The sequence below is a fragment of the Protopterus annectens genome, chromosome 16.part0 (assembly GCF_019279795.1).
Source record: "Protopterus annectens isolate FY-2018-M chromosome 16.part0, PAN1.0, whole genome shotgun sequence".
In the NCBI taxonomy this organism is placed as follows: domain Eukaryota; kingdom Metazoa; phylum Chordata; order Ceratodontiformes; family Protopteridae; genus Protopterus; species Protopterus annectens.
In genome coordinates, this window is record NC_056750.1 from 842,123,680 (window position 1) to 842,135,209 (window position 11,530).

At 41.0% G+C, this 11,530-nt stretch overlaps 1 protein-coding gene across 1 annotated transcript in view; it reads right to left on the reverse strand.

The window, feature by feature from the left end:
* NUP214 (nucleoporin 214) overlaps positions 1–11,530 on the reverse strand; it is a 3,229,616-nt gene that overhangs the window by 2,844,680 nt on the left and 373,406 nt on the right. Inside the window, exon 8 of the mRNA XM_044058190.1 lies at positions 10,069–10,175. Within this exon, the coding sequence (XP_043914125.1) occupies positions 10,069–10,175 (107 nt within the window). The remainder of the gene's footprint in view (positions 1–10,068; positions 10,176–11,530) is intronic.

Here is an 11,530-nt window from a genome sequence, read left to right on the forward strand (position 1 = left end):
AACATAATTTTCTGTTTAAGCAATCCAATAACATGTTGCTGATACTTTAACCTATGAAACTGGCAGTTTAAAGCCCTAACGGCCAAGGTTGCAGAAGTGTAAACCTTCTTACCCCATCCATCCAGCGCCCTGGAATCTCTATCAGAAGGGGTAGGATTTTTAGCAGTAAAAGCCTTAATGCCCTTGGCCCCTGTGAAATAGTCTCTGGATACACAATAGGATTTTTAAAAAGGAACTTGTGTGACTCAGGGACCCTATAATATCTGTCAGGTTTTCTGGGAGCAGGACACAAGGAATCAGGGGCCAAACTAGATTCCGAAAAGGCATCATCAACAATGTCCAGTACATAAGCCTCTCTTTTTGAATCAGAAAAATCCTGGCTTTCCCAGTGGAAATGCTCTCAGAGCATGTAAGGTTTCACCAAAAGAAAAATCCTCTGGAGGGGAAGCAGAGGAAATAGAGCCCTCTGCATCAGAATCCTCATAAGTAGATAAGGGCAAATCCAGATCATCAGAAGAATCAGAAAAAACAGAATCCTGGTCAGAAGATTCATAAACAACTTCAGTCGTAGGTCTCTTAAGAAGGGGGGGGGGGTTGGCTTCCCCTGATTAGAGTTATTAGATCTTCAGCCCTAGTTATCATTTGTTTTTAGGCATAGAGGCCTGAGCATGTGGTCTGGGCGTCGGTTTTTAGGCATGGTTCGAGATTTAGGCCTAAGAAGAAGAGGGAGGCGTTGGTTTAATATGCAAGTCCGTAGGCCTGAATACACCCTAAGAAGCCGGTGCCTGCACAGCGGCTCCGGACCCATCCAAGGTAGAGACATCCACAGGTTCCATAGTTGAAGCATCTCGCGGCATACCGGACACTGAATGGGTCTCAATAGAGGCCTGCGAATCAGAAGTAGCGGGTATCAGAGGCTGCAAAAGCACCTCACTGAGTACCGGCAAACTGGCGACTGGCTTAGGAGAAGCGTCGTCAGCAATTTTGGACCTCAGCGGCCTGTCTCTGTCTATCTTTGGGTTTTTTCGGAATCCCCGTAGTTTGATGGCTAACTGACGACATTTCTAGACAATTAAACCAAGAACCGAAATATTTAGAAGTGAAAATATACCAATGACGGATAGTGCGCTGATTAAATAAAGCACAAAACCTACAGCAAGGTACGTCGTGGTCAAGGCCTAGGCAAGGAATACAGTACGAATGAAAATCTTTGAGGTATTTGCTTTCCACAAGTAATGCAATTATTAACTTTTACTGACATCAGTAAGGAGCAAGAAAACATTTCCCCAACAGGGTACTTAGTTTTAGTTGAAGACTTCCTTTCTGAAACTCGAAAATGAAAATTTCAGGAGTCTGCTGACCGGCACTTGTGAACTGCTTCTACTTCGGGCACTGCACGGCAAGAAAGACTGATGTAATGGTGTTGGCTGCATGTTTTATACTCCTGACGTCATGGAAGAAGGGACAGCAATCGACGCAGGACCCAAGACTTTGTTAATCAGGCCGACTGAGGGCTACTGCACAGCAGATAACCCAAATGTAGTGAGTGCAACAGTGAAACACAAAGAACATCTGCCATGGATTCCCCTGGTTAGGCTAGCAGGGGATACTAATGCTGCCTGGGCCAGTCCAAGGCTATCAGTACTGCCTTTGGCCCCTATTCCCTTATTTTTTGAAGCACCTGAGGAAGTAGAGGTAAGGGTAGGAATGCATAGATGAAAAAGTGACTCAAAAGAAAAGAGAAAGCATCGGTCTTCCAGGCTGAGAGTAGTTTAGTGCTGGAGCAGAATTTTTTTTTCAGTTGAACATTTTCCTTGGTGGAAAAGAGGTCTATCTGGTGGATGCCCCATTTCTTGGCAATGCTGAAAAATGTTTCCTGATGCAGATGCCATTCTTGGGGGTACATCAGGTTACTGCTGAGGTGATCTGCTAATGAATTTTGAGCACCTGGAAGGTACTGTGCCAAGAGGTGCAACCCCAGAGAGTGAGCAGTCTCCCAAACCTGCACTGCTAGGCGACAGAGAAGGCAGGAATGTGTGTCCCCCTGTTGATGTATCACGACTGTGGTGTTGTCTGCTTTTACTAAGGACTTCTGGTTTTCAGTTTTTCTGAATGCTGCCAGATTTTTTTGAACACCCATAAGATCTTTCACGTGGTGTGTTTATTTCTGAACTAAAATTCCCACTTCCCTTGGGTTTGGAAGTGTTTGAAATGATTCCCCCAGGCATCTGGGGTGAGTGTTTGCTCCTGAAGAGTGAAACTGTAAGGAGAGCCCTGATTCAGAGCACAAGCCTGTGCCTTCCAATGAAATTCCTCCTTGAGAGAAGTGATTAACAGTATTTCAGTAGAAGGAGTTGCACATGCTGGCACCACACATTTTTGAGGTACCACTGGAGCTTCCTCATATGCAGCCTGGCCACTGGGACCATGAGGATGCAAGATGCCATGTAGCCCAGTGCTATAATGAATTCCCTGGCTGAGAGGGATGGTCTATGCATGAACTTTTGGAAGTAGTGAGAGTCAGGAAAGAGACCCTATTTGGAGGTAAGAAGGCCTTCTGAAGGGCCGAGTATAGAAGAGCCCCAGGTAGACAATCCTGGTGGGCAGCTCTATGCTGAATTTGTGTAGACTTATGGTAATGCCTAGGGATGTCAAGAGTTTCTGGGTGTGGAGTTTTGACAGACTCATGGCTTGTATTAGACAACTGTTCAAGTAGGGGTAAGATTTGGACACCTCTGGTTCTGCAAAAGGCAATTAGAAGGGCCAAGCACTTCTGTGAAGACCCTGGGAATGGTAGACAAGACAAAGGGCAGTGCAGAAAAACTGATCGTGACTGATACCTGCTGTGAAGCGTAGAAAGCTTCTGTGTGATTCCTCTAAGAATGTTCACGTAGGCATCTTTTAGATTCTGGGTGACCATGACGACCTGAGAAGCTATCATGGGTAAAAGTTTTGGAAGAGTCAACACTGAATTTTGGAACCAGCAAGGGTTAATTGAGGGTGTACAGATCTACAATGGGATGCAAAGAGCTTTCCTTTCAGGTAACCAGGAACAGCTTGGAGTAGAAACCTTTTCCTTTTTGTTGCAATGGAACTGGTTTCATTGAGCCCTGGGAGTGCAAAATCTGTGTGAAAGAACTTTGGTCCTTTGGACCTCTGTCCTGTGGTTTGGTGGAATGTCTGAGCAATTTGAGTACTTTAATGGCTCTTTGAAAATGAGTCTGTAGCAATTTGAAATAATGCTTAAAACCCACCTGTTCAAAGTGATGAGGGGCCATTTTTCCTTTAACAGAGATGATCTTCATCCTAGTCTTGTGGGGGGAAGGGAAGATGCAGAGAGACTGGGGTGGGTTAAGTCATTGTTGCTTTCTGCCGGGGGCCTGTGGCCTAGAACTCCCCTGCTTGGAAGAATCGGAGGTCCACTGCCTGGGTCTTTGTAGTTGCTGTTGCCTTTGTGTCCTTTTCTCTGCCTAGTTTTGGACTGCTAGGGAAAGGACCAATGTTGAGTGGGATAGTTCCTACTAAACCTAGGTGGTTGTCTAACAGTTTGCATGGATTTAGTTTTGTCGTCCATCGTTTCAAGTACAGTCTCAGCTTTGGGCCCAAAGAGAAAATCCATCCAGAGGGGCATCCAAAAGATTTGATCTGACATGCACAAGTTGAGGATTGTTCCCCTTATCCATACATGTCTTCTAATAACAGAACTAGTGGCTACAGCCCGGCTGGAAGCTCTATGGCATCACAGCCACAGTGCACGGAATGTCTAGTTACTTGAGAGCTAGAGTGAAACATCTAGTAAATCGCTAGAAAGTTTGTCCTCAATGGTAGTAATTTTTTGCTTCAACTGATCCAAAATGGTCTGCTGGTTTTGATCACGTGGAACTGACAGTTAAGAGCTCTCACTGAAAAGGTGGCAAAGGTGTAAACTTTTTTTGCCAAATCTATCAGCCCTGCTTCTCATCAGTTGATAAAGGGCTTTTTGAGGAACTGGCCCTAGCTCCTTTGAATCTTGGGGTCAAAGACTTCATATCAGTCGAAGGGTTCTTAAAGAGATGTTTAGGAGAGTCCAGAACCCTTATAAAAACTTTCTGGCTTCTGAGGGGCTGGAGGAAGGGAAAAAGGATTAAAGAAGAATGCAAGAAAACATCCTCTACAACCTCTAAAACTGAACGGTAAGAGGCTTCTGCTCTGGCAGGTCAAGGAATTCCCTAATCCTCTTCTTGAACTGCAGATAATCCTGGGCTTCCACTGGAAATGTTCTCTCATGGCATGAAGAGTTTCTACAAAAGTAATGCCCTCAGGGGGAAGAGCAGAAACCAAATTTTCGTCAGAATATGAATCCTCAAAGGAAGCCATGGAGGTTCATAGGTAGGTACTAGGCTATTGGCCCTAGGGCCTACACAAGCCTAGCCAAAAAGGAACCCTAGCTTTCACCACCACAGAAAATGCCTTTCCTGTGCCCCTGTCAAGCAGAACCACAGAAGTGATCCCGGGGTGAATTTCCTATTACCCGTCCAATCATCAAGATTTTTCTTGAAGAGTGCTAATGAGGAGTTCTGTTTGACAAAGATAGTTTGTTCCAGAGTATGGGAAGTCTCTGGGACAGGACTCTATCCCTCCAGCATGTTCTGTTTATTGTGGTAACAAGGTTTAGGCCCTACAGTGTGTAGCTCGGAGGGATTGGGATTTCTTTATGTGGAGCATGTCCAACAGCTCTGGGTTTGACATAGCTTTGTATGTTAGGCAGAGATCGCCTCTGAGTAGGCGATATGCAATGGAGTAAAGCTGGAGGTTTTTGAGTCGGTCTGCGTACGTAATCTGTTTGAGGCCAGTAATCCTCTTTGTGAGGTATTTTTGCAGCCTTTCCAGTTGTTGTAGATGTCTTGTGAGGTAAATACCAAAAGGGGCGTTGTACTCTATAATGGGTCTAATGAGTGATGAGTAGAGGGGAACAATTACCTCTTTTTTTCTGGATGAGAAACCTTTTGTGATGAGGTGTGCCATGTAGAAGGATTTCCTGACAACTGTGGCAATGTGATTATCAAAGGAGGGACTACTGTCCACCTGTGTCCCAAGGTCTCTTATCACACTTTCGGTGTTAAGTAGACTACCGCCTATGTGGTAGTTCATGGGTACAGAGTTTTTAAAGGGGATGACAATGCACTTTTTAGCATTGAGCTTGAGACCATGGCTTTGACACCAGGCATCTGTCTCAGTGAGACCCTTCTGTAGGACGTCCACATCATTGGGAGTTTCGATTATGGCTCCTAGCTTGCAGTCATCTGCAAATTTAGTTAGCCAAAGACCTTCTATGTTAGCTTGTATTTCAGAGAAGTAGATACCAAACAGGAGGAGACCCAGGACTGAACCCTGTGGTACACCACTTGTCTAAAGTCTGATTTGGAGTCTGCTACTTTCACAGTGTGGGTTCTGTCAGGAAGCCAGTTGGCAACCCATCTTGTGACATAAGGATTTATACCTAGTTTAGTGAGTTTATCGATAATTCCAGAGTGGGGGATGGTGTTGAACGCCTTGGCGAGATCTAGACAGGCTGTGTGAACCACCTTACCCTCATCTATGGCTTTGGTGACTACTTCAAAGATGTCTATCAGGTTTAGGAGACATGATCTGCCTTTTACAAACCCAAACTATGTGGGGTCCAGAGTTTGGAGATCTCCAATGTCTTTGTTTAGGAGTTCCATGATATGTTCCATGGCCTTGCAGACCAGGCTCGTCAGGCTAATGGGGTGGTAGTTCCCGGGGTCTGTTGAGCCCCCCCCCCCCTTTGTGGAGTGGGATAACCGTCACTGTGCGCCATTCAATGGGCACAAAGCCTGAGGTGAGGTTTTGACTAAACATGGTACTTAGGTGGGGTGCCAGTTCATTCTGTAGTTCATATAGAAGGTAGCCTGGGATGTTGTCAGGTCCCATGGATGCTGTGTTCTTGGCTTTGGAGAGTGAGGTTTTTACCTGTGCAGCCATGATTACAGGAACTTTGCATTCTTCCGGATAAAGATGGGCCCTTTAGAGGGAGAGAGGGGGGTAAAGTTAGCACTGAACCTATCTGCCAGGATGTTGGCAATATCAGTTGGTTCTGTATATTAAGTGTGATTGTGCTGTAACTCAGATCAGATCTGACTGTTGCCATTGAGATTCTTGACATAGCTATAGAATGCTTTGTGGTTGTCTTTAGAATCAGTGGTGATTTTGTTTTCATAACTAGCTTTGGAGGATTTTATGAGGGATCTCAGCTTCTTTCTGAGGCTGACCAGGGAGTTCCTCCAATCGTGGGATTTCACACTTTTTTGCATCAGTTTCTTTCTTCTGTTTTAGTGTTTGTTTATGGCAAAAGACAAACAGATTGACTTCCTTTTTTTGGAGGATAGCACGATCCATGCACTCGTGTAAGTGCTTATAAAATGTATTTGTGTATGATTCAGCAGTCATACCTCTATTGTCCATCTGCATGGGTGTTGTGAAGTTTGCCACTTCTGTCTTAAGAAGTGTGAAGTTGGCTTTGGAGAAATGTTTTACGGTTGTTTTCCTAATGGGGGGTGGGAGTGGGATGTGGATGTCTAGGGTGATTTAGCTTGTGGTCGGATCTGACCAACGAGGAGCTGACCTCTGGTGTGGAACACCGGTCGCCCATGTTGGTGAAGACTAGGTCTAGGATATTGCTGCCCCTGGTGGGGGTGTGGATAAGTTAATCCAAGGCACTGGAATTGATGACTTCCAGAAAACGTTGAGCAAAAGAGTTGGTAAACGAGTAGTTTTAATAAACCAAAAAAGAGCACTAACGTTGTGAGTCCTCAGAAGTTCGTTTATTACAGATAAACATTAAGCGCTTTCGTCAATGCCAGTTGACTTCATCAGAATAAAAAAACAGTCATAAGTAATGTATTTAAATAGTACAACCTTGACAATGATTGGTTCATCCTTTCCCCATTGATTTAACTAGAACATATTAGATTCCTTCATAAATATTGAATACATACTGGTTAAAAAGCTATTAAAACATCACACTAATACTAGTACATTGTTATTCAACAACTGTCACAAAAATAAATTCAATATTGCACATGCATTTTAAAAACAACCCAAGGAAAGGTTTTTATGTAGGAAAATGTAGGATATTGAGACATTTAAACCTGTCCTGCCTTTTCTCTCAGTATTGACAGGATGGTTAAATGGTCATTTAACCCCGGAGGGAAGTTAGCAGCTAATCTTAATTGCCATAATAATTCTTTTTTATTTAAAACATTTTGCCAGTCCCCCCCCAACTTCTATGTGCACAAGGTCAAGAATGGCAAATTTAAATCCACAGAAACCAGCACATTCTGTACTGTGCCTATACAAAGCATTGATTTCCTTTTTGTTTTTTTATGTCATATAAATGCTCATATATTCTGGTTTTAAATAGCCTGTTTTTCCAATATAAAAAGATGAGCAGCTATTACATCCAGCAATGTATACCAACTTGCTTGAATAGCAGTTCCCCCTTCTCAAGTACACAATATTCTTGTTTTGATTGTCAATCGAAATAGAATTGCCCTGTAAAATCTATGAGCAATAGGGGCATCTACCACATGGTCTACTACCATTTAAATTCCCATGTTCACCTTGATTTTTTGTTCTGCTTTCCAGAACTGACTTTTAAGTTAGATCCAATTTTAGTTGAAAATATAGGATTTTCACCCAATACCTGAAAAACTTAATTGCTGAATTTTTGTAAAGCATTTCTTTGACTTGATGATACAGGGGACTATATTGGACAAAGCACGCCTGTTGAAAATCAATTTTGTTATAATTTTCTATAGTTGTCCCAATGTTCATTGTTTTATTTAATCCCCTTCCCAGCAATGGAAAAAAGATTACGTAAGGAAGTTGATGATTTAAATGAAATGATTCTTAGTGATTTATTGTTTATGCAGTATGAAGGATTTTATCATAAGGTTATTAGCAGGGTTGAAAAGAAATGTGAAAACATTTTTAACAAGAAAGTGAAGAAATTAGATAGAGATTGTAAACAGTATAAATACTGTAAAGTGTACCCCACTGACAAATTGTTTTTTAGTTATGATGACAAAGATGATTTCTTGCCTCCAACACAATATGGGGGAGTAAATACGGACAATGTGGATTTTGAGTCACTAGGAGAGGAAGAACATTCCATTGAGGAAGGGAGGGGAAACCTGCTAGAGTATCAGGATTTTCCATTCCCCAGACGCTCAGAAAGAATAGCAAGTTGGAAACCAGAGACTTACAGCAAAGCAGCGCAACTATACAAGGGTTTTCCCAGATGGTAGAAACACCAGTTTTAATCTGAGAGAGACAAGCTAGCAACGTTCAGCATACACTAAATGGGTTTCATATTTACAACTATAGGGCAGGTTTATTTCACAGGAATATTTTCCCCTACTTTCTAAGGGATTTAAATTTGTTCCATCTAAAATCCCAGATATTGCAGAAACCTTAGTAGATGTATAACTTTACTTAAGAAAATTTAATTTAAAATTAATGTATTCAGGCAAAGATGGTAATAATACCACCACCTGTTCTATTAAAACATTGAAAAAATGTAGTGTTTTTAATCCCCCCTACACCCCCTTTATAACTATTTTGAAAAGGTTGTCAAGGAAGACATTTATAAAATGTGGGGTAAACATAGAAGAATATTTTCTAACCTCAATACAAAGGAGAGAAATTTATTAAAAAATTTAAGAGAAGATGGAAGTATACGTATCATGACACCTAATAAGGGTGGAGGTATACTACACAATTCTGAGGACTACACCAATACTAAGCCAACTATTTTGTTTAATGTTGAAAACTATTCTCCATGTTCCAGGAATTAAATACATATTTCCTATCAAAGAGTGGATAATTTCTTATATGAATATGTTATTGACCAGAGGGTTTCCAAAGAAGATTATGATTTTCTCCTGAATTTATATCCCAAAATTCCTGTGATTTTCGGCATACTGAAAGTACACCAAAATGTTGAAACATCACCTTTTAGGCCCATTGTGGCAGTTGCCAGTTCTAAAACAAACAACCTTGCTGTGTATGTAGATAAAAAGGTAAAAGACGTTGTACAACATTTTCCACACCTGGTAAAGGATTCCTGGGACTTCTTAGGACAATTAAAAAGTGATTTGTTGTGTCCAAATTGCATCTTTTTGACCACAGATGTACAAGACTTGTTTTCCTGAATTCCCAAACAGGAAGGTTTAAATTTCTTTGAATAAATACTTTTCACCTGTTCTTTTTTGCCCCCTGATGAGATTAGTCTAATATGTGAATTGATGGGACTTTATTTTGGAAAATAATTATATATATTCCGAGGGTGAATATTTTCAGCAGGTGAAATGAGTGGCAATGGGAGCTGCCTGTGCCCCTACATATGCCAACCTGGTTTTGTTAGGATGGGAAAGAGAACATGTTTTCAAAAGTGAGTTTTTTTCTTCTAATGTTCTTTTTTAGAGTAGGTTTTTGGATGACATTTTTATTTTATGGAAGGGAACCTCTGCATCCACTCCATTATTCATCCAGCCCCTTCCAGCTATCCAAGCACAATATTAAATCTTCACGAGTATCATTCTTCCCTGCCTCTATCTGAATGCCATCCATCAGATAAATGCTTCTATCAGGAACCAATACTGCTCATACTCAACATGACCTTCAACATTCCCTAGCACTACAGCCAAAAATGCCACTCCTTAATTCAGTTGCATCACCTCCCTGACCAAATATATTCTCACTTATGTATACTTCCATTGCAGTCACCATTTCTGCCCATACTATGTTTCCTGATGGCTTATCCTATTCCCATGTCTCAGCAGTGACAATGCTTGGAATCACTCTGAAGATGATACTGTCGTCCCCCAGAGTACAGGACAGGGGATGCTGGTTTCCTAAAATTGAGGCAAAAGAAACCAAAGTCGACTGCTCGAGTCCTATACGTCAGTTGTGAAAAGCCGGGCCTCACTCAAATGTTCTAAATGCCAAGCATCAGTATGGAAAGCAAAAATGAAGAAGGCAAATACCACAACAGCAGATCAAACATACCAGAACTCAATGTGGTTGAGGAAATAATGGTGCTGCCTTTCGTTGCAGATTCCAAAACACAAGTCATTAAAATTCAGAAATATTTCTTCCTGACGATCTTCTTTTTTCTGGGAGGATAAAGAACAGGAACACATCTGAGCTGTTTTAACTACAGAAAATGTCTAAAATCGGTTTTACAGATCTAAGACATCAATACATAAATTAAATGATCAAATTAACTTTTAACTCCGTCATAGTAAGTATAGCAGTTCTGTGTTAACAACATCCAGACATAATATTTTTTCACAGCCCTTAGTACTTCTTGGATATTCTACTGCATGAAACAGAATAAATTAAATATAAAAAACGTAACATCTTCAAATCAATGTTAACACAAGACATTAAGAACAGACTAAAGATGTATGTTTGTATCAGTGTGTGGAGCGAACAAAACAACAAACAAAAAAACAAAGGGTAAAAACACAACAAAAAAGAAACACGCAAGATGCAGTCTTCACTATGTAATACTGTTGAATCCTGTGTTTCAGCTCCATGACTTCTGAATGCCCATGAATTCTTACTTTACAGGTACAAGAAGGCCAAGAAGGCCAAAACAGCCAAACCTAATGGCTGTAATTCTGCATGTTTCAGCCTTCATATTGACCTCATTAACATAGCTTGAAAGGAATGCTTACAGACCTTAAACATATATCAAGAAAACTTCCAGCAGTACATCTTTTTACATTAAGTAAGCTGAAACCAACACCAGTTTGGGTATTGTAACTTAAAACAATCTATCATAAAAATAACCACCTTACAACAGAAGTTGATCTGCTAGTGGTTTCTCCACGTGTTGTAGAATGTTAAGGGATAGGATAACGAGCAGTTTAATAGCCTGTGGGCTAAGGATTCAATTAGTGCCCTATCCAGATATGATTTGAACAATAATGTGGTACATTGGTTCCAGTTTATGGTTATTGAAAAAGTATATCTAGGGGATAGAATGGGAGACGTCAGGAATTAGGTGGAGATCAGGGAGCTTAAAAGGATCCGCAGACTCAAGGCAGATAGGGGACATGGCCTGAATACAAAGGTTTCCGTTAAGCCTATTCTAGATGCTCCGAGAGATAAAAGTTGACTGTTAGGTGATACTGGCACTGAAATAGTTAGGATTAGTCATGATTATATGCATCTATACATTATGTACTAAACTACATTATTTGTTTAGATGCTACATATATGTTATTTTTATTACTGTATGAAGTTTTTATTTCAACACATATATATGAATGTTTTCAAGCTGGATTTAATCTTTTTAGTAGATTATTATGTCCACGATTTTACTAGGCAGTTTCCTTTAAAAAGTTTGCTGTTTGATAGCTGGATGATGTGTATTGTATAAGGAAGCAAGCACTTGAATAACCAAGAAGCAAGGAAGTGATATTACAAGCAACTAGTGTAACAAGTGTAATCTGTGTAAAGC